Genomic DNA, 26,793 nt, shown 5'->3' with positions numbered 1-26,793 from the left:
CAAATCCAAAAAAAACGTCAAGAACACCACCAGAACTCTTCATTGCATTCATCGACCTGACCAAAGCATTTGACTCAGTAAATCACAAAGCTCTGCGGATTGTGCTCCAAAGATTTGAATGTCCAAGAAACATCATCATAATCCTGCAATTGCTGCATGATGATATGACTTTAACTGTCTTGAGAGAGATCTGAAACAGACGCCTTCAAGATCCGGACTGGGTCAGGCAAGGCTGTGAGATAGCCCCCATACTATTAACAATCTACCTGATGGTGGCTATTCACCTCATCACAGATCAGCTGCCCTCTGGTGTGATTATTAAATACTGCCTGGAACGAAAACTCTAAAACCCCAGTTGCCTCCTTGCCAAAACTAAACTGACCACCACAGACATACATGATCTTGTATCGTTGTTCACGCTGCACCAGATTTTCAAGCCGCTTTCAAACTCTTCAATTCTGCATACGAGAGACTTGGCCTGTCCTTAAATGTTGCCAAAACAAAACTCATATCAACCCATACATGGTCAGCCAAATATTCCACCTCCCTTATATGTTGGGAGAGATTTTGGAATATGTTGAGCACTTCCCATACCTTGGCAGCCACCTCTCTCAAAAGGCCACCATTGACAAGGAGATCCAACACTCGATCAGCTGCGCCAGCTCAGCCTTCTACAAACTACAGCAGCGAGAGTTTGACAACAAAGACTCCACAAGTCAACAAAAATTCTAGTGTCTAGAGTAGCTGTCACCACATTTCTGTACTGAAGTGAGACCTGGACTGTATCAGCGACAAAAAAAAGAGCGCTAGAGAAATTCCATCAGCAGTGCCTCTGCCGCATCTGCTGAATTCAATGGGAGGACCATCGAACAAATGTTAGTGGCCTTTTTGAAGCCAGTTCCACAAGCATTCAGGCAAAACTCCTGCAAAACCAACTTGGATGGACTGGACACTGCGTTCGGATGGCCGAAAACTGTCTCCCCCGCCCAGGTCTTGTTTTCTCAACTCTCAAATAGCCAGTGTTTCAGGGGAGGACAAAGAAAATGCGTCGAAGACACTCTGAAACTCTCTTGAAGCGCAGCAGCATTGACATTGATGACTGGGAGGAGCTTGCTACCAATCGTTCAAAATGGCAACAGCTTGTCCATCAAGTTGCATCATGCTTCAGGTCCAAACGCCTTAAAGATGAGGCAGAGTGGCAGTAGAGAAGGAAAGAAAAGGAAGCAAATCCTGCACTCCGGATCCCACTACCTCGTGGGATGCACTGCCCCATGTGCCCAAAGATCTGCGGGTCGAGAACTGGCCTGTTCATCACCTGAAGATCCATGGCAGAAACTTGCGACCTTGAGTAGCTGTCATCCTTGAATTGAGGGACAGCTGACAACGCTAACTACAGACAAGGGGGCTTGCTCTCAAGATGGCAAGGTTTTGCAGCATGCAGCAGACCACCACAAATCTTGACACCCACTCTGCTGAGTACTGCAGCACTTCTCCAGAGAAATCCAGGCAGTGGAAGCATTGTTTAAGTAACCGAGTGGTCTGTTCTATTACATTTCATGCGGCAGCATGGCTTTCAGTGTATGCATGCTGTTCATGTGTACATAGATTTAACACTGGAGTCATGAGCCATGTCATCAAAGGATATCCCTTGCGCCTAGTAGCCACCCTCTGGTTTGTTGTGGTGGCTGAAATGCAGATGGCATAGCAGACTGCTGCAATATGAAAGCATCATGATTGCTGCCAGAAAATGGGGCAATGACCTGTACGATATGCTGCGCATGGTCACATACCAGGGGAAGGGGAATCCCTTGGGGTTGCAATACATTTCAAAGTTTACTTACGCTGCCTACAAAGCAATATGCGTGCAGTCAAGGCACTCTGGGGAAGCCTGCAATCCTTATGAAGCTGCTTGCTTACTCTGTCTGCTTCTCTCTGGCGAGACAGAATGGAATACATTCAGCTCTCTCATAACACAGAGCCTCCGTGATCTCCTTTGGGCAACAGTGGACAGAAAACTGGGAGATGTTGCAAATGTTGAGTGCTCCAGCCTGGGAGGTGCCAGACGTAAAGTTCATGGCCACAGTCACCTTCACAGCCACTGGCAATGTCGCTCTTGCCCTCATCTGAGGCTGCAGTTGTGGCTGTAGCAGATGACAAATTTCAGTTAGATGTCCTCAGTGAAGCAGAGAAGTCTGACAAACTGCTCCTCGCTGAGGCACAGGTAAGGGAATTGCTCCCTGAACACTGAATGGACATGGCCTTCTGCGAGGCCTTCCCCCCACACTTCCAGCAGTTTGTCCTGTTCTGTGTCGCTTCTGCTCATTCTCCCTGTCATGCAAGTAGGGCAAGGGGAATGCATACTACTGCAGTCATGTCTGGCAGCATGTGGTTTGTATGGAATCTTTAAAGTCAGGCAGCATGAGCCATGTTTTAAACAACTCTGGAAACCACCAAGCACAGCAAGAGCCATAGAAATCAAACAAATACTTGATCTATTTTAAGCAGAGTTGATGGGACCCTTCCTGAACACATATGCATGTAGAAGATACGGTGCCAGCTGGAGCTACGAGCTCCAAAATGGCAGCGCTGGCATCAAATCAGTGTTACATGCTGGTTGATGTCAATGTGCCAACTCTGCATACTTCTGGCAGATGTTCCCACAGACGTGTGGCAACACCCTCACTGAAATGACATCTGGAGCAGCTAACACCAGAAGTGTACTTGCACACCACAGATGCCATTTTGGAGACAAAATGGCATTCAAAGCGCCAAAAAATCTGTCACAAAGGATGCGAATTTCATGGACAAAGTATCTTCATTTGGAATTATTTTTCAGCATCCTATGAGAAGACTGGGATGCTTAGACAGAAGCCAGGTATGAAAAGTAGCCTAGTATGTAAAGGCTCAAAATTGGGTGCCACTGGAGGACATAGAAACTGGAAATAGATTAGATTTTTAGATTAGAGATACAGCACTGAAACAGGCCCTTCGGCCCACCGAGTCTGTGCCGAACATCAACCACCCATTTATACTAATCCTACACTAATCCCATATTCCTACCAAACATCCCCACCTGTCCCTATATTTCCCTACCACCTACCTATACTAGTGACAATTTATAATGGCCAATTTACCTATCAACCTGCAAGTCTTTTGGCTTGTGGGAGGAAACCGGAGCACCCGGAGAAAACCCATGCAGACACAGGGAGAACTTGCAAACTCCACACAGGCAGTACCCGGAATCGAACCCGGGTCCCTGGAGCTGTGAGGCTGCGGTGCTAACCACTGCGCCACTGTGCCGCCCATACACGGAGGTTCATAAAATAATCATATGAGAGTAAAAGTAGAGTGTTACTAGGCTACATTGTTCAAAAGATCAGAGGTACGGTACTATAGTGGTATGATACCTGACTAGCAACCCAGCTGTTCTGTTATAAAAATCTACCTGGTTCTTTATACCCTTCAGGAAAATAAATCTTTCATTCCTATACAGTTAGGTAGTTGACTCTTTTTTAAAAAAAAATTGCTAGAAGGCAGCCCAGCACCACCTTCCCAGTGTAACTACCAAGAATAGGCAATAACTGCAGGCCTACAAGCATCGCTCACATCCCCAGAACTAAAAACATGGAACAGCACAATTCAGCTTCATACCATATTGTATAATTGTACATTGCCATCATATTGTACAGCATATACAAAACAGGATGTGGTTAAAAAGTTAAACTTAACCAACCTAACGGTCCACAGACAAGTATGAACACTTATTTGATTAAATGTATAACGCTGTACTCAACAGCAGATCCAGATTTCCTTGGATACTGAGGTGAGAGGATTAAACACTAGGACACGAGGAAGAGATGGCAGAAACACTCAGCAGATTCACCGTGTGGTTGAAATTGAAGATAGTGGAAAAAATTTAGCTGATTTAGAGATAAACTGCTCCTCAGGCCATAATATACATTTGAACACTAGAAAGATAGCTTCACAATGGATTAATTGTTGAATCCACAACAAAGTCTAGTACTGAAGCACGCAGACTAGGAAGGGTCCAGGTTTAGTTTCTGGTCTGTGCTGACTTAGGTTATCTCGGTCAGAGTGGCATTAAAGATAGTATAATTTGATTCAGCATGCCTCAATTCAGGGGTAAGAAACAGAGGGAAATCACCCAGAATTTCAATTACTGACAGCTATCCAGTGACGGGTGCTGGAAAGTATGCATGCGTGCTGAGATCATGAAAGAACATGATTGGGCTTAGCTGTGATAAACGCTGATCATTTGCAACATGGATTGCTCTGGTTCCCATATGAAGTGATACACCACTGGGTAAAATTCTGGAAGGTGGCCAGCACCTGCGAAACTGGACCTAGAAAGTTCAATGCTTTCAGAAAAGGAAGGCGAAAACACAAGGAAGAAAATATTAAAAACTTGTCAATCACAAGACAATTTACAGATAAGGGACATCATTCAGTCCATCTTGATTCATCCATCCAGAAATACCCTAAATGTCATCCCCACTGCAACATTTTCCACTTCCATAACAATCTAGAAGTCCACCCCATGTACTGATTACTATTTGCAGATAAACTTTTGGTATCGGTTCATTTACTAGTTTGAATCAATGCCCTCTCATCAAGTAATTTACTTTGAAGTCATTTTCTGAATACAGGTGAGAGTGATGGTTGCTCTGGGGTGTGCAGCCAGAGCCATGTCCCCGGCTGGCTCAGCTGTGCAGTGGGGTGGGGGCAGGAGGAAGATTGGAAAAGCAACAGTGATATGGGATTCGATAGGAAAAACAGACAGGTGACTCTGTGGCCACCAACGTGAATCCAGGATGGTATGTTGCCTCTCTGATGCCAGGGTCAAGGATGTCACTGAATGGCTGCAGAGCACTCTGAGGCGGGGGTGTGGAAGGAGGGTTATCAGCCAGCAGTTGTGGTCCATATTAGTACCAACGACACAGGTAGAAAGAAGGATGAGGTCCTGAAGGTACAGTTTAGGGAGCTAGGAAAGAAACTAGTAAACGGGACCTCAAAAGGTAGTAATCTCTGGATTTCTCCCAGTACCACGTGAAAGGGTGTATAGAAATAGGAGGATAGAGTAGATGAATGAGTGGCTGGAGAGATGGTGCAGGAGGAAAGGTTTCAGATTCCTGGGACATGGGATCTGGACAGGCCGGACTGGTTGCACGTGAAAAGAGCTGGGACCAACGTCCTTGCGGGACAATTTGCTAGTGCTACTGGGGAGGGTGTAAACTAACTTGGCAGGGGTTGGGGACCAGGAGGTAATATTACAGAGGAAAACCAAGGTGCACAGAGAATTGGAAAAGACAGATAACATTAGATAGGAAATAGTACGATATTATTATGTGGGGTCAGAGTAAGGAGGAACTTATCAGGTCTAAATTAGGTTTACTGTGCATGTGTGTGAATGGATGGAGTGTGGTCAATAAGTTTGGTGAGCTGCAGGCTCAGATAGCCACATGGAAATTATGATGCCCTGGCAATAACGGAGACCTGACTCAAAAATCAGTAGGACTGGGTACTAAATATTCCTGGATACAACGTGTTCAGGAAAGATAGGGAAGGAAAGAAAGGAGAAGGGATAGCAGTATTGATTAAGGAGAACATGACTGTGCTGGAGAGCATTTCCTAGAGATATCAAGAACAGAATCTATTTGGTTAGATCTAACAATAGAGGTACCATTACTACTGAGTGTATTCTAAAGGCCACCAACTTGTGGGAAAGATATAGAGGAACAAATTTGCAAGGAAATTATAGACAGGTTTAAGACCTGTATGGTCTAGGGGATGGTAATTATCCTAATATAGACCGGGATCCCAAGGGCCCAAGCCCCGGAGTGGTGCCCTCCACAGGAAGGTGCCTGAGCCCCTCAGCCCTAACTGCTGCCAGGAGTAATAGGGAGAGAATTTCACCAACCACCAGCTAAACAAGACCAAGTTCTTCAGTCAGCATCCTGTGTCGTTAGGCTCCCCAAGAAAATTTTGAGAGCAATCAGACAACTGTCCTCCTGAAGGCCAGCCCTGCTTTCACAGCACTTCACGGAGTGATCCCGCAGATCTAACTGTATCGGCATTAGAGGCACCCGAGAGAAGAGGAACAGAGAAGGTAACAAACAGCGGACTATTTTTCTTGTTTCACTGAGCAAGTGAGCCCTTCAGCTTCCAGGCTACTGAAAACCTGACAACTGAACTTTATTCTGATAAACACAGTCGCGGTCTGACTGATACGTGACTTCTGTCTAACAGCAACCAGGTTTTAATTTTTTTTTTAAATTGAGACCAGCAAAATTTTGTGTCGAGGTTGAAACTACACAAGGCAACCCCAACTTTACTTGGAGACTGCATTGCGTGGGAGCTGATGAAATGTTTTATTAGCTGCACCCCTTCCCCCACCCCCTTCCCAGCTCCCCCCTCGCGCCCCCTCCCACCCCCTCGCGCCCCCTTCCCAGCTCCCCCCTCTCACCCCTTCCCCTGCACCCCCTCCCCAACCCCCCTGCAGCCCCCTCGCACCCCCTTCCCTCCAGGCTCTCCCCCCACACCCCCACCTTCTCCCACCGGCATCCACCTATCCCTGAGCAGGGGCCCTACAACCCCACTGCCTTGTGGGCATCTTGGGAGAGACCAAGGCTAAGGGAGTAAACCCCAACAGAAAATCCGGAGCAGAATCATGAAGGCTGTCATGTGTCACCTTTGGCATGTTTCCGGCAGTCCCTGCAGCCATACCGATGCCAAACGTCGTGCTCTGCACTCCTTTGGACCCCACCAGGAAAGCCGAGAGGGGGGTTTTGACACTTGGGCAACTCACAACCTCCGTACATTGCCCAGGCATGCGCCATGGAGAGGTCACTCCATAGTCGCCTCACAGCGACCAAAACAACACGGAAGGCAGCAGTTACGGGTTATAAGTCCAGCTCAATTGGCACAGAGATTGGGTGCCATGGGTTGCCTTTGTCGGTGGGAGAGGTCACCGCATCTCACTGGACAGCTAACGCCCGCTTCAAACTGGGCAGCCCCCGGTCAGTAAGGTTCTGTCCCGCCACAGTCCACCTGCTTTAATGTGTGATTGGAGCTCAGGGTCATTGCCCGACAAGTGGACTGTAACACCGCACCAAACAGCAAGACCAAAAAAGGAAAGACGGTACCAGCCCTTCGTTTTGCAAGCTGGAACATCAGAACTGTGTGTCCTGGCCTGTCGGAAGACCTTACACAAATCAACGATTCTCGGAAGACAGCCAGCATTAACAACGAGCTCAGTAGACTCAATGTGGACATTGCAGCACTTCAGGAGACACGCCTCCCTGCGAGCGGATCTCTAAGAAAGCAAGACACACCTCCTTCTGGCAGGGTAGGGATGCTGAAGAACCAAGACAGCATGGAGTGGGCTTTGCCATCAGAAATTCCTTGATCAGCATGATAGAGCCACCCTCAAATGGCTCGGAACTCATACTGTCCATTCGACTGCTGACCGGCTCTGGTCCAGTACACCTACTCAGCACCTATGCTCCAACACTCTGCTCCCCACTTGAAGTTAAAGACCAGTTCTACGAGGAACTCCATAATATCATTAGTAGCAGCCCCAATACCAAACATCTGTTCCTGCTGGGGGACTTTAATGCCAGGGTTGGGGCCGACCATGACTCATGGCCCTCCTGCCTTGGGCGCTATGGCATTGGAAGGATGAATGAGAATGGACAGAGACTGCTTGAGTTGTGTACCTATCATAACCTCCGCATCGCCAACTTGTTCTTTCACACTAAACCCTGTCACCAGGTTTCTTGGAGGCACCCAAGATCACGTCATTGGCACCAGCTGGACCTCTCCGTCACAAGGCGAGCCTCTTTAAACAGCGTTCAAACCACACGCAGCTTCCACAGCGCGGACTGCAACACCAACCACTCCCTGGTGTGCAGCAAGGTTAGACTCAAACCAAAGAAGCTGCATCACTCCAAGTAGAAGGACCGCCCGCGCATCAACACTAGCAGAATTTCTTATCCACAGCTGTTAAATAAGTTCCTAAATTCACTTGAAAAAGCCCTTCAAAACACTCCTACAGGGGATGCAGAGACCATGTGGGCCCACATCAGAGACGCCATCTATGACTCAGCAATGACCAACTATGGCAAACGTGTGAAGCAGAAAGCAGACTGGTTTCAATCTCACTTTGAAGAGCTGGAACCTGTCATAGCCGCCAAGCGCACTGCACTGTTGAACTACAAGAAAGCCCCCAGCGAGTTAACATCTATAGCAGTTAAAGCAGCCAGAAGCGCTGCACAAAGAACAGCCAGGCGCTGCATAAATGACTACTGTCAACACCTATGCAGTCATATTCAGCTGGCCTCCGACACCGGAAACATCAGAGGAATGTATGATGGCATTAAGAGCGCTATACTTTCAGCACTCTATGAACTGGTTTGCCTGATCTGGGATGTGGGAGCAATACCACAGGACATGTGCGATGCCAATATCATCACCCTCTATAAAAACAAAGGTGACCGTGGTGACTGCAAAAACTACCGTGGAATCTCCCTGCTCAGCATTGTGGGGAAAGTCTTCGCTCAAGTCGCTTTAAACAGGCTCCAGAAGCTGGCTGAGCATGCCTACCCTGAGGCACAGTTTGGCTTTCGAGCAGAGAGATCCACCATATGCTGTTCTCTCTTCGCCAGCTACAGGAGAAATGCTGCGAACAACAGATGCCCTCTAGATTGCCTTCATTGATCTCACCAAAGCCTTTGACCTCGTCAGCAGACGTGGTCTCTTCAGACTACTAGAAAAGATCGAATGCCCACCAAAGTTACTAAGTATCATCACCTCATTCCATGACAATATGAAAGGCACAATTCAGCATAGAAGTGCCTCATCAGACCCCTTTCCTATCCTGAGTTTAGTGAAATAGGGCTGTGTTCTCGCACCTACACTGTTTGGGATCTTCTTCTCCCTGCTGCTCTCACATGCGTTCAAGTCTTCAGAAGAAGGAATTTTCCTCCACACAAGATCAGGTGGCAGGTTGTTCAACCTTGCCCGACTAAGAGTGAAGACCAAAGTATGGAAAGTCCTCATCAGGGAACTCCTCTTTGCTGACGATGCTGCATTAACATCCCACACTGAAGAGTGCCTGCAGAGACTCATCGACAGGATTGCGGCTGCCTGCAACGAATTTGGCCTGACCATCAGCCTCAAGAAAATGAACATCATGGGACAGGACGTCAGAAATGCTCCATCCATCAATATCGGCGACAGAGTTCTCCTACCTAGGCTCAACTATCACCAGTAACCTGTCTCTCGATGCAGAAATCAACAAGAGCTTGAGAAAGGCTTCCACTGCTATGTCCAGACTGGCCAAGAGAGTGTGGGAAAATGGCGCACTGACACAGAACACAAAAGTCCGAGTGTATCAAGCCTGTGTCCTCAGTACCTTGCTCTATGGCAGCGAGGCATGGACAACGTATGTCAGCCAAGAGCGACGTCTCAATTCATTCCATCTTCGCTGCCTCCGGAGAATCCTTGGCATCAGGTGGCAGGACAGTATCTCCAACACAGAAGTCCTCGAGGTGCCCAACATCCCCAGCATATACACCCTACTAGGTGCTTGAGATGGCTTGGCCATGTGAGCTGCATGGAAGATGGCAGGATCCCCTAGGACACATTGTACAGCGAGCTCGTCACTGGTATCAGACCCACCGGCTGTTCATGTCGCCGCTTTAAAGATGTCTGCAAACGCGACATGAAGTCCTGTGACATTGATCACAAGTCGTGGGAGTCAGTTGCCAGTGATCACCAGAGCTCGCGGACAGCCATAAAGGCGGGGCTAAAGTGTGGCGAGTCGAAGAGACTTAGCAGTTGGCAGGAAAAAAGGCAGAAGCGCAAGGGGAGAGCCAACTGTGTAATAGCCCCGACAACCAATTTTATCTGCAGCACCTGTGGAAGAGTCGGTCACTCTAGAATTGACCTTTATAGCCACTCCAGGCGCTGCTTCACAAACCACTGACCACCTCCAGGCGCTTACCCATTGTCTCTCGAGATAAGGAGGCCAAAGAAGAAGAAGAAGACGACTGGGATAGTAATAGTGTAAAGGGCATACATAGGCAAGAGTTTCTACAGCATGTTCAGGAAAATTTTCTGCATCAGTATGTTTCCAGTCCAATGAGAAAGCAGACATTGCTGGATCTGTTTCTCGGGAATGAGTGGGTCAAATGGCAGCAGGGGAACGTTTGGGACATATCATAAGGTTTAGACTGGCTATGGAAAAGGATAAGGAGCAATCCAGGGTAAATATAATTAATTGGGGGACAGTCAACTTCTATGGGGTGAAAACGGATCTGGCCCAGGTAAACTAGAATCAAAGGCTAGCAGGCAAAACTGTAACCGAACAATGGGCTGTCTTTAAAGAGGAGATATTTTGGGTACAGTCGAGATACATTCCCACAAGGGGGAAAGGTAGGGCAAACAAATCCAGAGCTCCCTGAACGAAGGCAGAGATAGAGATTAAGATGAAGCAGAAAAAGGGTGCATATGACAGATGTCAGGTGGAAAATACAACTGAGTATCAGGCTGAATACAGAAGGTTCAGAGGGGAAGCAAAAAAACAAATAAGAGAAGCAAAGAGAGTATGAGAAGTGACTGGCAGCTAACATAAAAGGGAATTCAAAAATCTTTTATGGACATATAAATAGTAAAAAGATGATAACGGGAGAAGTGGGGTCAATTAAGGACCTCAAAGGGGATTTACACATGGGGGTAGGGGCACAGCTGAGATACTAAATGAGTACTTTGCATCTGTCTTCACCAAGGAAGAAGATGCTGCCCAAGTCATAATAAAGGAGGAGGGTAGTTGAGACACTGCATGGGCTACAAATTGAAAAAGAAATATTAGATAGCCTGGCTGTACTTAAAGTTGATAAGTCATCAGGACTTGATGAGATGTATCCAAGGATACTGAGGGAAGCAAAGGTGGAATCTGCAGAGGGACTGACCATAAACTTCCAATCTTCCTCACAGGTGCCAGAGGACTTGAGAATTACAAATGTTACAGTCTTGCTCAAAGAAGGGTGCAAGGATAAGGCCCAGCAACTACAGACCAGTCAATTGAACCTTGGTGGTGGGAAAGCTTATAGTAATGATAATTCAAGGCAAAATTAACAGTCACTTGGACAAATATGGATTAATTAAGGAAAGCCAGCAAATCATGTTTAATTTGATTGAGTTTTTGATGAGAGGGTTGATGCAGTTGATATGGTGTACATGGACTTCCAAAAGCATTTGATAAAGTGGGACATAACAAGCTTGTCAGCAAAGTTAAAGCCCATGGAATAAAAGGGACAGTAGCAGCATGGATACGAAATTGGCTGAGTGACAAGAAACAGAGAGTAGTGGTGAAAGGTTGTTTTTTGGACCACAGGAAGGTATATGAAGAGAAGTGCGAGGTGATTCATTTTGGTAGGAAAAATGAGGAGAGGCAATATAAAAGAAAGGATACAATTCTAAAGGGAGTGCAGGAGCAGAGACACCTGGGGGTATCTGTGCATAAATCATTGAAGGTCGCAGGGCAGTTTGAGAAAACTGTTAAATAAAGCATAACGGACAAATAGGAGCATAGAGTACAAAAGCAAGGAAGTTATGATAAACCTGAATAAAACACTGGTTTGGCCTCAACTAGAGTATTGTGTTCAGTTCTGGGCACTACAATTCAGGAAGGATGTGAAGGCATTACAGAGGGTGCAGAAAAGATTCATGAGAATGGTTCCAGGGATGAGGAACTTCAGTTACGTGGATAGATTGGAGAAACTGTGTCTGTTCCCCTCAGAGAAAAGATCAAGAGGAAATTTGATAGAGGTGTTCAAAATCATGAGGGGTCTAGACAGAGTAGAGGGGGAGAAACTGTTCCCATTGGCGGAAGGATTGAAAACCAGAGGACACCGATTTAAGGTGATTGGCAAAAGAAGCAATGGCGAAATGAGGAAAAACTTTAAGCAGCGAGTGGTTAGGATCCTGAATGCACTGCCTGAGAACGTGGTGGAGGCAAATTCAATCGAGGCCTTCAAAAGGGAACTGGATATTGTTAGAGAAAAAAATTGCAGGGCTATGTTGAAAAGGGAGGGCAGTGGGACTAGATGAGCTGCTCTTGCAGAGAGCCGGCACAGACATGATGGGCCAAATGACCTCCTTCTGCGCTGTAACCATTCCATGATTCTATATATCTTTTCCATAGCAGTTACTAATTCATATATGCGATGCCGATATCATCACCCTCTAGGAGAACAAGGGTCACCGCGTTGACTGCAACAACTACCGTGGAATCTCCCTGCTCAGCAGTGGGGAAAGCCTTCGTTCGAGTAGTTTTAAACAGACTCCAGAAGCTGGCTGAGCGTGTCTACCCTGGGGCACAGTGTGGCTTTCCAGCAGAGAGATCCGCCATTGACATGCTGCTCTGCCTTCGCCAGCTACAGGAGAAATGCCGCGAACAATGGATGCCCCTCTACGTTGCCTTCATAGATCTCACCAAAGCCTTTGACCTCGTCAGCAGACATGGGCTCTTCAGACTACTAGCAAAGATCGGATGCCCACCAAAACTACTAAGTACCATCACCTCGTTCCATGACAATATGAAAGGCACAATTCAGCATAATGGTGCCTCATCAGACCCCTTTCCCATCCTGGGTGGTGTGAAACAGGGCTGTGTTCTCGCACCTACACTGTTTGGGATCTTCTTCTCACTGCTGCTCTCTCACACGTTCGAGTCTTCAGAAGGAGGAATTTTCCTCCAACCAAGAGCTCCATCCATCAATATCAGCGAACACGCTGTGGAAGTGGTTCAAGAGTTTACCTACCTAGGCTCAACCATCACCAGTTACCTGTCTCTCGATGCAGAAATTAACAAGCACATGGGAAAGGCGTCTGCTGCTATGTCCAGACTGGCCAAGAGGGTGTGAGAAAATGGCGCACTGACACGGAACACAAATATCCGAGTGTTTCAAGCCTGTGTCCTCAGTACCTTGCTCTACGGCAGCGAGGCCTGGACAACCTATGTCAGCCAAGAGCGACATCCCAACGCATTCCATCTTCGCTGTCTCCGGAGAATCTTTGGCATCAGGTGGCAGGACGGTATCTCCAACACAGAAGTCCTCGAGGCAGCCAACATCCCCAGCATGTACACCCTACTGAGCCAGTGGCGCTTGAGATGGCTTGGCCATGTGAGCCGCATGGAAGATGGCAGGATCCCCAAGGACACATTGTACAGCGAGCTCGTCACTGGTATCAGACTCACCAGCCGTCCATGTCTCCGCTTTAAAGACGTTTGCAAACGCGACATGAAGTCCTGTGACATTGACCACAAGTCGTGGGAGTCAGTTGCCAGCGATCGCCAGAGCTGGCAGACAGCTATAAAGGCGGGGCTGAAGAGAGGTGAGTCGAAGAGACTCAGCAGTTGGCAGGAAAAGAGACAGAAGTGTGAGGAGAGAGCCAACTGTTTAACAGCCCCGACAACCAACTTCACCTGCAGCGCCTGTGGAAGAGTCTATCACTCTAGAATTGGCCTTTATAGCTACTCCAGGCGCTGCTCCACAAACCACTGACTACCTCTAGGCGCTTACCCATTGTCTCTCAAGACAAGGAGGCCAAAAAGGAAAAGGAATACTTCTATTCAATTGCCTGTTAAACATCTCATTTCATGGGTGAAGAGCCCAAGTTTCACCAATGTTTCCTTGTAACTCAACCCTTTGAAAGTTGGGTACAGCCGCATGCTCAAGCATTGGAAACTTAGGAACAGGAGTAGGCCATTCAGCCCCTCAAACCTGTTCCTCTAATCAGATCATAGCTGATCTGTATTATCCTAATAATCATGGTTCTATCCACTTAAATATTTTGTTTAACTCATTCTGTAATTTTTGAGCTGCCTTTTCCAATACCACTACTCATCCAAGCTTGGTTTCATTGGCAAATCCGACCACTTTGTATTGAATTTCTAAATCCAGGTCATTTATATAAATTCGAAACATTAGCAGTGTCAATTCCTGAGGCATCCCACTCAATATTTCCCTCCACTCGGACATAACTTGCCTTATGTGTACCCATTGTGTTTTAATATTCCTTACGCATCCCCAAGGTTTATCATAAACGCCCATAGATTTAATACAGGAACAGGAGTAGGCCATTTAGCTCATCTAGCCTGCTCCACCATTGGCTGATCATCTACCTCAACACCACTTTCCAGCACTATCTCCATATCCCTTGATGTCATTTGTCTCCAGAAATCTATTGATTTGTGTCTTGAACATACTCGGTGATTGAGCTTCCAAAGCCCTCTGCAGAAATTTCTAAAGGTTCACTGCCATCTGAGTGAAGAAACTTCTCCTCATCTCCGTCTTAAATGGCCTTCCCCTTATTCTGAGATTATGTCCCCTGGTTCTGGACTCACCAGCCAGGGGAAACATCCTATCTACATCCACCCTATTACGCCCTGTAAGAATTTTGTATGTTTCAATGAGATCATTCTCATTCTTCTAAACTCTAGAGAATACAGGACCATTTTCCTCAATCTCTCCTCATAAGACAATCCCGCCATCCCAGGATTAGTCTTGTGAACCTCCATTGCATTCCCTCTATGACATGTATATCCTTCTTTAGGAAAGGAAACCAAAACTGTACACTATACTCCAGATGCGATCTCACCAAGGCTCTATACAATTGCAGGAAGACATTTTTACTTCTGTACTCAAATTCCCTTGCGATGAAGGCCAACATACCACTTGCCTTCCTAACTGCTTCCTGCACCTGCATGCTAGCTTTTAGTGACTCATGAGCAAGGACACCAAGGCCCCATTGGACACCAACACTCTCATGCATCATGAGGACACATATCTGGAAAATGTACATATTCTTAATCCACTGCTTGGTTCCCTGCAACACGCAAACTAATTTTTGAGGCAGTCTTTGGGAAGTTTTGTAGGAGCTGCACTGATACACCTTTATTTTCCTGACTTTTTCTGGGGCAATAACTCTTGGTCAAAGTGCTATATCCACCAGGCAACACAATATGTGATTGGAACTCATCATTTAGGGAATTGCATGTCATAAAAAAACCATTAAGCTGCTTTTATTTAAATATTCTCAAATTGCAATCATATAACCGTTTGCAACCAAGGGCACCGTGTTGACTTGAGCTCTTTTCATAATCTCTCATATACAACAGCTTTTTTATCTTTAATTCAAACCTACTCCATTATCGTGTGGTATACTTTGGCTTGATAGTTGCGAGCAAAAAGAATCAGAATCAAAGGAAAACTGATGACCAGCATAACAAAATAATGACAGGAAACGCTGACCCTCATGGAACTGAACCATTATAAACAGTAGAAATAATTATTCCAATGGCGAAAAGGTTTAATAGCAAAAATGAAAATTCAATAATTGCATAGCATTAGAGTCTACGATGAATTCAATCTTCAAGTAAACTGCTACAATGACTTGGAACTTAAAGTAACTCATCTGTGAATGTATCTTTACGATGCCTGTTTGAAATATTATTTCTTACTGCCATTACAAAATAGATCTAGTTTTAGAAATGCCCATTTGCAATTCACTATACCTGGTAACATTGTCACAAATTCCATGCCCACCGAACTTAGCTGGTTCTGTAGGCGCACCAGCTTTTCTCATCATAACTTTAAGAGTTAGCCGCTTCCCTTTCATTCCAGACATTTCTAGTCGCCGCTGGATCTCCTCCGCAAGGCTGAGAAGAAATGCCTCAGCCTCTTTAGTCTGAAGGAGGGAAAGAAAACAATATTACCATTCAAAACTTTGAGCATAATAAATGACTTGCACATAAGCATGAACAAAATTTACAACACATTCTTACTTGCTTATAGCTTCCAACCTCTAAATTGTCAAAAATCTTTACAAATATAGACAATCATAGCAAAGTACTTTATATATATTACATATAAATATCTATATATAAAAAGTTTAAAGTTGAAGGTTGATGTAAAAACATGACATAACTACTGTAGAAAATTATGAATTTTTGCTTCAAAATGTAACTTGAGCTACATCGAGAATATCTGAAGAGTTACAACGTTAAACATACTTTACATTTTCTGGTTTATACAGGGGATTTCCCTTTCCATTTTCTAGCCTTCCTGTTATGTTGAAATTCATATCTTCCAATCCTGCCTTGAGCTGGCAACAAGCTTACCAGCATCAGTGAAGAGAGAAACAGAGTTGAACTGCAACACACTTTTTTTATTTGTTCATGGGATGTAGGCATCACTGGCAAGCCAGCATTAATTGCAGATCCTTAATTATTCTCGAGAAGGTGTTGGTGAGCTGCCTTCCTGAACCGCTGCTGTTCATATGGTATAAGCACACTCATATTGCTGTTATGTAGTGGTTCCAGGATTTTGACCCAGTGACAACAAAGGAACACGATATATTTCCAAGTCAGGATTGGGAGAGATTTGGAGGGAAACTTGCAGATGGTCCTGTTCCTGTGCACCTGCTGTCCTTGTGCTTCTAGGTGGTAGACGCCACATATTTGGAATGTGCTGTTGAAGGAACGTTGGTTAGTTACTGCAGTGCATCTTGTAGATCAGGGTTGTCCAACCTTTTCGCGTGGGGGGCCACATTACAATTTTTGTCTTACATTGGGGGGGGGGGGGGGGCAGGCGATGAGACAATTTCATAAAGATAAAGGCATTAAAATATATCTTACTATTAATCAAAACAACAGTGGTGCATTTTTGTGAAGAAGCTTTAAATGAGAAGACTAATTTATTGACTTGTGTTCTGGTCACTATGTTGGACACAGATTTAGTGTGTTCCTGGCATTTTTTGCTTGCACAAGTAGTCAACGTTCGCCTGCACACTTAGTGTAGTGATGCGGAGTATTCTGGATAGATGTCATTATGTCAGGAGTGATCTTGATCACTCACTTTCCCTCTGTCTCTGCTCTCTGTCCCCCTTTTCCTCTCTCTCTGTCCCACCTCCCCCCACACTCCCTCTGTCCCCACTTCCCCCAGAAATCTCCCAGAATTAGAGATCCAAGGGACTAGGGAGAATGAGGAATAAAAGGAGGTTAGTATCAGTAAGAAGATTGTACTGAAGAAATTAATGAGGCTGAAGGTTTATAAGTCCCCAGGACCTGATATTCTACAGCCCAGAGTGTTGAAACAGGTAGCTTTGGAGATAGTGGATACATTGGTGATCATCTTCCAAATTCTATAGATTCTGGAACTGTTCCTGCAGATTGGAAGGTAGCAAATGTCACCCCATTATTTAAGAAAGGAAGAAGAGAAGGAGAAAACAGGGAACTACAGACCTGCTAGCCTTACATCAGTAGTAGGGAAAATGTTTGAATCTATTCTAAAGGATGTGATAAATGGACACTTGGATAATAATGATCTGACTGGGCATGGTCAACATGGATTTATGAATGGGAAATCATGTTTGACGAACCTGTTGGAGTTTTTTGAGGATGTTACTAACAGAATTAATAAAAGGATCTGGTGGACTTAGTATACTTGGAGTTTCAGAAGCCTTTTGATAAAGTCCCCCACAGGAGCTTGGTTAGCAAAATTAAAGTACATGGGATAGGAGGTAATATACTGGCATGGATTAAGGATTGGTTAACAGGCAGAAAACAGACAGTAGGAATAAATGGATCATTCTCGCGATGGTAGGCTGTAACTAGTGGGGTACTGTAAGGATCAGTACTTGGACCTCAGCTGTTCACAATATATATCAATGCAATATTTCCAAGTTCGCAGAGGACACAAAACTAGGTGGGAACGTGTGTTGTGAGGAAGATGCAAAGCGGCTTCAAGGAGATTTGCACAGACTAACTGAATGGGCAAGAACGTGGCAGATGGAATATAATGTGGAGAAATGTGACGTTATCCATTTTGGTAGGAGGAATAGATGTGAAGAGTATTTCTTAAATGGTAAGAGATAACAAAGTGTAGATGCACAAAGGGACCTGGATGTCCTCGTCAATAAGTCACTGAAAGCTAACATGCAGGTGCAGCAAGCAATTAATAGAGTCATAGAGAGATACAGCACTGAAACAGGCCCTTCGGCCCACTGAGTCTGTGCAAACCAACAGCCACCCATTTATACTAATCCTATATACCCTACCACATCCCCACCATTCTCCTACCACCTACCTACACTAGGGACAATTTACAATGGCCAATTTACCTATCAACCTGCAAGTCTTTGGCTGTGGGAGGAATCCGGAGCACCCGGCGGAAACCCACCCGGTCACAGGGAGAACTTGCAAGCTCCACACAGGCAGTACCCAGAACCGAACCCGGGTCGCTGGAGCTGTGAGGCTGCGGTGCTAACCACTGCGCCGCCATTAAGAAGGCTAATGGTATATTAGCCTTTATCGCAAGAGGATTCGAGTCCAGGAGTAGTGAAGTCTTGCTTCAATCGTATAGAACCTTGGTTAGACCGCATCTGGAGTGCTGAGTGCATTTTTGGTCCCCTTACCTTAGGAAGGATATTATTGCCACAGAGGGAGTGCAACGAAGGTTCACCAGACTTGTTCCCGGGATGGCGGGAAAGTCCTATGATGAGAGATTGGGGAAACTGGGCCTTTATTCTTTAGAGTTTCGAAGAATGAGAGGTGATCTCATTGAAACCTACAAAATACTTAAAGGGATAGACAGGGTAGGTGCAGGTAAGATGTTCCCCCCTGCTTGGGGAGTCTAGAAACAGGGGAAATAATTTCAAAATAAGTGTGGGGACACAATTTCAAAATAAGGGGGAAGCCACTTAGGACCGAGATGAGGAGAAATTACTTTACTCAGAGGGTTGTGAATCTTTGGAATTCTCTGCCCCAGAGGGCTGTGGATACTCAATCATTGAGTATATTTCAAGTAGAGATTGACAGATTTCTAAATACCAATGACATAAAGGGATATGGGGATAGTGTGGGGAAAAAGGCATTGAAGTGAATAATCAGCCACAATCATATTGAATGGCAGAGCAGGCTCGATAGGCTGAATGGCCTACTCCTGCACCTATGTTCTCCCTCTCTCTCATCGTCCCCATCTCTCTCGCTGTCCCCCCTTCCCGCTCTCTCTTGCTCGCTGTGCCCCCTTCTCTCTCTCTCTCGGGGTGCCCCCTCCCGCTCTCTCTCACGGTCCCCCTTCTCGCTCTCTGACCCCCTTCGCGCTCTCGCCCTCTCTGTCCCCCTTCGCTCTCGCCCTCTCTGTCCCCCTTTGCTCTCGCCCTCTCTGTCCCCCTTTGCTCTAGCCCTCTCTGTCCCCCTTTGCTCTCGCCCTCTCTGTCCCCCTTCGCGCGTTCTCTCACTCTCTGTGCCCCTTTACTGTCATTTCTCTCTCCCTCTCTGACAGTTACAGGGAGCAGGAATGCTCAGAAGGTTGGTCAGTAAAAAAAAATCTCATCAGTTTCACAGCTGATAGATCCTCACTGCGGAAACAGATGTTTCTGAACTTCGGACAGATTCGGGGTTTTCCGGCGGGCTTTTAAACCTCCCTCCGCCACCCCGAGTCTGACTGAAGTTCAGAAACTGCTGTTACCGATGTCAGGATCGGTCAGCTGTGAAACTGACTTGCGATCTTTTTTCAAAGTCGGTCTGATAATGGGAAATTTCTCATCTCCAGTCACGGAGCCCTAGTGAGGATGAGGAATGGCCCCGGGTACAATTTACACCCGCGGCCCGGATGGAAATCTTTGGCGGGCTGGATCCTGTGGTAGATGGTACACACTACAGTCACAGTGGTGGAGTAAGTGAATACTTAAGGTGGTGGATGGGGAGCCAATCAAACGGGCTGCTTTGTCCTGGATGGTGTCAAGCTTTGAGCGTGGTTGGAACTGCATTCATCCAGGCAAGTCAGAGTATTCCATCATACTCCTGACTTGTGCTTTGTAGATGCTGGAAAGGCTTTGGGCAGTCAAGAAGTGAGTTACTTGCTGCAGAATACCCACAGCAACTGCCTTGCTCCTGTAGCCACAGTATTTATGTGGTTGGCGCAGTAAAGTTTATGGTCAATGCCGATCCCCAGGATGTTGATGGTGGGAGATTCAACGATGGTAATGCCATTGAATGTTAAGGGAGATTTGTTTAATTCTCTCTTACTGGAGATGGCCATTGCCTGGCACTTGTGTGGCACAAATGTTATTTGTCACTTATTAGCCCAAGCCTGAATGTTGTCCAGGTCTTGCTGCATGTGGGCATGAACTGCTTTATCATTTTAGGAGTTGAGAATGGAACAGAATACTTTTGCAATCATCCCCAGCAAACTTCCCCATTTCTGACTTAATGATGGAGGAAGGTCATTAAGGAAGCAGCTGAAGGTGGTTGGGGCCTAGTACACTGCCCTGAAGAACTCCTCCAGTGATATCCTGAGCTGAGATGATTGGCCTCCAACAACCACAACCATCTTCCTTTGTGCTAGGTATGACACCAACCAGTGGAGAGTTTTCCTCCTGATTCCCATTGACTTGATTTTACTAGGGCTTCTTGATGCCATATTCCATTAAATGCTGCCTTGATGTCAAGGGCAGTCACTCTCAGTTTTGGAATTCATCTCTCTTGTCCATGTTTGGACCAAGGCTGTAATGAGACCTGGAGATAAGTCATCCTGCTGGAACCCAAACTGAGCATCTCTCTCCACAGGTGCCACCTGACTTGCTCAGTGTTTCCAGCTTTTTCTGTGTTCACTGTCATCAACAATGTTGCTTGCTATTTTGGATAAGGCCATTTTGTTGCTGTGGAAGGCATGGAAGACAGATTGGAGAGATTCAAACGTGGAGTTGTGGGTAAGAAATTGCACAAAGCTTTTAAGCAACAATACATTCAAGGACTTTGGGGAGGAAAGGGAGGTTGGAAATGGGATGATCATTAACAAGTACAGAGAGATCAAGGGTTATTTTTAAAGGGATATGACGGCAATTTTTGAAGGAGCAGAGAACAATTTACAAGAAATCTAAGGAGAGAGTGAAGGAGGGAAAGGGAGAAAACAAATGTACTTCAAGTCTTGCACAGGAAACGCTTGGGAGATTGGTTTGGGAGTGAGAACAACACAGAAGCTGTGAAGGCATGGACGCAATGTCTTGATTTAGCCAACTAAGAAATCCATGAGCTTCTCATGCTTGCCATTCTTCAAAACCATCTCAGAAGTCTAGCTCCCTTGCAGCCTCCATTCTCACCAACACGACCGGTAGCCACAACCCGGACATCTTCCAGCCTTCCTCATCTGATAATCCTCAACAACAACTTCTCAAATGTCTCGGACTGATCAGGTCACTGACATTCACTATCAGGTCACTGACATTCACTATCAGCTCCCTGTCATCCTTTGAGTCTTTGGCTGATTACTCAACACCGTCTCTTTGGCCAAATATTTGTAGACCATAATCAGTATCTCTTTTCTGTCAGGTACGAACCAGCACCTTTTCAAAACTGCCATCATCAACTCCTCCTTAAAAATCCCATCCTTGGTCCATCCATCCATTGTAACTGGCACTCCATCACAAACATCCTCTTCCTTCTCAAGATTCTCCAAAATTTTGCCACCACCCAACTCTGTACCCATCTTCTCCAGCATACAGTACTTGAAGTCCTTCAGACTACTTTGTCTCCTGCATTACCAGACTATCCTGCTCAAAATCTGGTGTGGTTTGCTTCCTTAACTTTTCTGCAGCTTTCAAGATGGTTGATCATTCCATCTGCCCCTACTACTTCTCCCCTCTTGCCTACCTCTGTGGCACCAATCTCATATTATTATACACCTACCCGCCCCAGCAATGCCAATACCTTTCCTCTAATAGCTTCCTGTCCCATTGCCAATAGGACAGCTCTGGCATGCACCAAGGCTCTATCCTTGGCCCCTTCTATTCCTCTTATATGAGGAATAATATATAATCTCCTCCAGCCCCACAACCCTCCAAAATACCTGTGCTCTCTAATTCTGGTCTCAAGCATCCCTAATTTATTCTCTCCACCAGTTGTAGCCATGTCTTCAACTGCCTAAGCCCCAAGCTCTGGAATTCCCTCCCTGAACCTCCCTGGCTCTCTACCTCATTTTCCTCCTTTACAACACTCTTGAAAATCTACCTCTTTGACCTGGATTTTGGTCATCTGTCCTAATATCGCTGCATGTAGCTCAGTTTGTTTCACATTGTTTATTTTGTTATTTTATGCCCATGAAGTGCCTTAGGACGTTTTATGTTAAAGATGCTATGTAACTACAAGTTGTTATTGAAGCTCTTCACTGATATCCATAAGGATGGGATCAGCTGTGTGAATGACATTTAACATTAATGCTTCACTGCGAGCCTACATTCCATGACCACTGTTATGCTCTTTGATTACCTGCTGACATTTAAGCATGGATGAACCTGGACTTTTCCATTTCATTATAGTTAAGACTGATGTCATCCTGTTCCACTCCACAACTCAGGTGTCAATGTCATTCCTCTTCCTGTTCAAGCTGACTCTGATGCTACACAATATCAATATCCTGTTCAATCCAGAAGAGAGATTCAAATCCTACCCACATACAATCCATTACCATAACCCACCTGAATACTACCTCATCGCCACAGCTGCCAAAACCTTCTTCTTTGCCATTGTCATCTCCAGACTTGATACCGACAAAGCGATGGAAGGTGGCATTGACAGTGCTATCAGAACGCCTTTGACAAGGTGCCACATAAAAGGTTATTGTGCAAAGTAGGAGCTCATGGTGTAGGGGGTAACATATTAGCATGGATAGAAGATTGGCTGGCTAGCAGAAAACAGTATTCATAACTGGGTCCTTTTCTGATTGACAGGATGTGACAAGTGGAGTCCCTCAGGGGTCTGTGTTGGGGCCTCAGCTTTTTACAATTTATATTGTACCCGAGACACTACATGTGTAGTGTCTCCCACCCACCCTCCTCCTCTAACCAAAAAAAAGGACTCTGGTGTGTTGATAAGGTAAGCTTTTTATTTAAGAAGTTCTGTCCGTTGGATTGCTAACCTAACAAGTTTTGACTTTTTGTTTTTGGTTTTTCAGTAGATTTGTTGGGAATTTAGAACAGTGGGAATGGAGGTTAAGGCAGTTGTATGTTCCTCCTGCAGAATGTGGGAGGTAAGGGTCGACAAGAGTGTCCCTGCTGACTGCATCTGCGGGAAGTGCACCCAACTCCAGCTCCTCGAGAACCGCATTAGGGAACTGGAGCTGGAGGTACTTCGGATCATTTGGGAGGCGGAGGAGGTTATTGAGAGGAGTTATGGGGAGGTAGTCACACCTCAGGTAAAAGACGTAAGTAGATGGGTTACCATCAGGGGAAGGAGAGGGAACCAGCAGGCAGCGCAGGGATCCCCTGTGGCCGTTTCCCTCAACAACAGGTATACCGTTTTGGATACTGTTGCGGGGGACGACTTACCAGGGGTAAGCAATGGGGTACAGGTCTCTGGCACAGAGTCTGTCCCTGTTGCTCAGAAGGGAAGGGGGAAGAGGAGCAGAACATTAGTCATCTGGGACTCCATAGTTAGGGGAACAGATAGGAGGTTCTGTGGGAACGAGAGAGACTCACGGTTGGTGTGTTGCCTCCCAGGTGCCAGGGTTCGTGATGTCTCGGATCGTGTTTTTGGGATCCTTAAGGGGGAGGGGGAGCAGCCCCAAGTCGTGGTCCACATAGGCACCAACGACATAGGTAGGAAGAGAGATGGGGATTTAAGACAGAAATTCAGGGAGCTAGGGTGGAAGCTTAGAGCGAGAACAAACAGAGTTGTTATCTCTGGGTTGTTGCCCGTGCCACGTGATAGCGAAGCGAGGAATAGGGAGAGAGAGGAGTTGAACATGTGGCTGCAGGGATGGTGCAGGAGGGGGGGTTTTGGTTTCCTGGATAATTGGGGCTCTTTCTGGGGTAGGTGGGACCTCTACAAACAGGATGGTCTTCACCGGAACCAGAGGGGTACCAATATCCTGGGGGGGAGATTTGCTAGTACTCTTCGGCGGGGGTTTAAACTAATTCAGCAGGGGAATGGGAACCTAAATTGTAGTGCCAGTGTACAGGATGTTGAGAGTAGCGAGGTCAGGGATATGGTTACAAGGACGCAAGAGGGCACTGGCAAGCAAGAACCTGGTTTAAAGTGTGTCTACTTCAACGCCAGGAGCATCCGGAATAAGGTGGGTGAGCTTGCAACATGGGTTGGTACCTGGGATCTCGATGTAGTGGCCATTTCAGAGACATGGGTAGAGCAGGGGCAGGAATGGATGTTGCAGGTTCCGGGATTTAGATGTTTCAGTAAGAACAGAGAGGATGGTAAAAGAGGGGGGGGGTGTGGCATTGTTAATCAAGGAGAGTATTACAGCGACAGAAAGGACGTTTGAGGACTCGTCTACTGAGGTAGTATGGGCCGAGGTTAGAAACAGGAGAGGTGAGGTTACCCTGTTGGGAGTCTTTTATAGACCTCCAAATAGTTCCAGAGATGTAGAGGAAAGGATAGCGAAGATGATTCTCGACAGGGGCGAGAGTAACAGGGTAGTTGTTATGGGGGACTCTAACTTTCCAAATATCGACTGGAAATACTATAGTTCGAGTACTATAGATGGGTCAGTTTTTGTCCAGTGTGTGCAGGAGGGTTTTCTGACACAGTATGTAGACAGGCCAACCAGGGGCGATGCCACATTGGATTTGGTACTGGGAAATGAACCCGGCCAGGTATTAGATTGAGTTCCGAAGAAGGGTCACTGACCCGAAACGTTAACTCTGCTTCTCTTTCCACAGATGCTGCCAGACCTGCTGAGTGAATCCAGCATTTCTTGTTTTTGTATTAGATTTAGATGTAGGTGAGCACTTTGGTGATAGTGATCACAATTCGGTTAGGTTTACCTTAGCGATGGGCAGGGACAGGTATATATCGCAGGGCAAAAATTATAGCTGGGGGAAAGGAAATTATGATGCGATTAGACACGATTTAGGATGCGTAGGATGGGGAAGGAAACTGCAGGGGATGGGAACAATCGAAATGTGGAGCTTATTCAAGGAGCAGCTACTGCGTGTCCTTGATAAGTATGTACCTGTGAGGCAGGGAGGAAGTTGTTGAGCGAGGGAGCCGTGGTTTACTAAAGACGTTGAAGCGCTTGTCAAGAGGAAGAAGGCGGCTTATGTTAGGATGAGACGTGAAGGCTCAGTTAGGGCGCTTGAGAGCTACAAGCTAGCCAGGAAGGATCTAAAGGGAGAGCTAAGAAGAGCAAGGAGAGGACACGAGAAGTCATTGGCGGATAGGATCAGGGAAAACCCTAAGGCTTTCTATAGGTATATCAGGAATAAAAGAATGACTCGAGTTAGATTAGGGCCAATCAAGGATAGTAGTGGGAAGTTGTGTGTGGAATCAGAGGAGATAGGGGAAGTGTTAAATGAATATTTTGCGTCAGTATTTACAGTAGAGAAAGAAAATGTTGTTGAGGACAATACTGAGATTCAGGCTACTAGGCTAGATGGGTTTGAGGTTCACAAGGAGGAGGTGTTATCAATTTTGGAAAGTGTGAAAATAGATAAGTCCCCTGGGCCAGATGGGATTTACCCTAGGATTCTCTGGGAAGCTAGGGAGGAGATTGCAGAGCCTTTGTCCTTGATCTTTATGTCGTCATTGTCGACAGGAATAGTGCCGGACGACTGGAGGATAGCAAATGTTGTCCCCTTGTTCAAGAAGGGGAGTAGAGACAGCCCTGGTAATTATAGACCTGTGAGCCTTACTTCGGTTGTGGGTAAAATGTTGGAAAGGGTTATAAGAGACAGGATTTATAATCATCTTGAAAAGAATAAGTTAATTAGAGATAGTCAGCACGGTTTTGTGATGGGTAGGTCGTGCCTCACAAACCTTATTGAGTTTTTCGAGAAGGTGACCAAACAGGTGGATGAGGGTAAAGCAGTGGATGTGGTGTATATGGATTTCAGTAAGGCGTTTGATAAGGTTCCCCACGGTAGGCTATTGCAGAAAATACGGAAGTATGGGGTTGAAGGTGATTTAGAGCTTTGGATCAGAAATTGGCTAGCTGAAAGAAGACAGAGGGTGGTGGTTGATGGCAAATGTTCATCCTGGAGTTTAGTTACTAGTGGTGTACCGCAAGGATCTGTTTTGGGGCCACTGCTGTTTGTCATTTTTATAAATGACCTGGAAGAGGGTGTAGAAGGGTGGGTTAGTAAATTTGCAGATGACACTAAGGTCGGTGGAGTTGTGGATAGTGCCGAAGAATGTTCTAGGGTACAGAGGGACATAGATAGGCTGCAGAGCTGGGCTGAGAGATGGCAAATGGAGTTTAATGCGGCAAAGTGCGAGGTGATTCACTTTGGAAGGAGTAACAGGAATGCAGAGTACTGGGCTAATGGGAAGATTCTTGGTAGTGTAGATGAACAGAGAGATCTTGGTGTCCAGGTGCATAAATCCCTGAAGGTTGCTACCCAGGTTAATAGGGCTGTTAAGAAGGCATATGGTGTGTTAGCTTTTATTAGTAGGGAGATCGGGTTTCGGAGCCACGAGGTCATGCTGCAGCTGTACAAAACTCTGGTGAGACCGCACCTGGAGTATTGCGTGCAGTTCTGGTCACCGCATTATAGGAAGGATGTGGAAGCTATGGAAAGGGTGCAGAGGAGATTTACTAGGATGTTGCCTGTTATGGAGGGAAGGTCTTTCGAGGAAAGGCTGAGGGACTTGAGGTTGTTTTCGTTGGAGAGAAGGAGGAGGAGAGGTGACTTAATAGAGACATATAAGATAATCAGAGGGTTAGATAGGGTGGATAGTGAGCGTCTTTTTCCTCG

At 46.0% G+C, this 26,793-nt stretch overlaps 1 protein-coding gene across 7 annotated transcripts in view; it reads right to left on the bottom strand.

Moving 5' to 3' along the window:
* rev1 (REV1 DNA directed polymerase) overlaps positions 1-26,793 on the bottom strand; it is a 201,666-nt gene that overhangs the window by 92,135 nt on the left and 82,738 nt on the right. For all 7 annotated transcript variants that reach the window (XR_010975211.1, XR_010975212.1, XM_068033889.1 and 4 more), the window contains exon 14: positions 15,602-15,774. Coding sequence is in view for 5 of the 7 variants with exons in the window: in XM_068033889.1 (XP_067889990.1) it covers positions 15,602-15,774 (173 nt within the window). In the remaining 2 variants the exon portion in view is untranslated. The remainder of the gene's footprint in view (positions 1-15,601; positions 15,775-26,793) is intronic.

This window comes from Heterodontus francisci, chromosome 6 (genome assembly GCF_036365525.1).
Source record: "Heterodontus francisci isolate sHetFra1 chromosome 6, sHetFra1.hap1, whole genome shotgun sequence".
Taxonomy (NCBI): domain Eukaryota; kingdom Metazoa; phylum Chordata; class Chondrichthyes; order Heterodontiformes; family Heterodontidae; genus Heterodontus; species Heterodontus francisci.
This window is presented reverse-complemented; position numbering and strand designations above follow the sequence as displayed.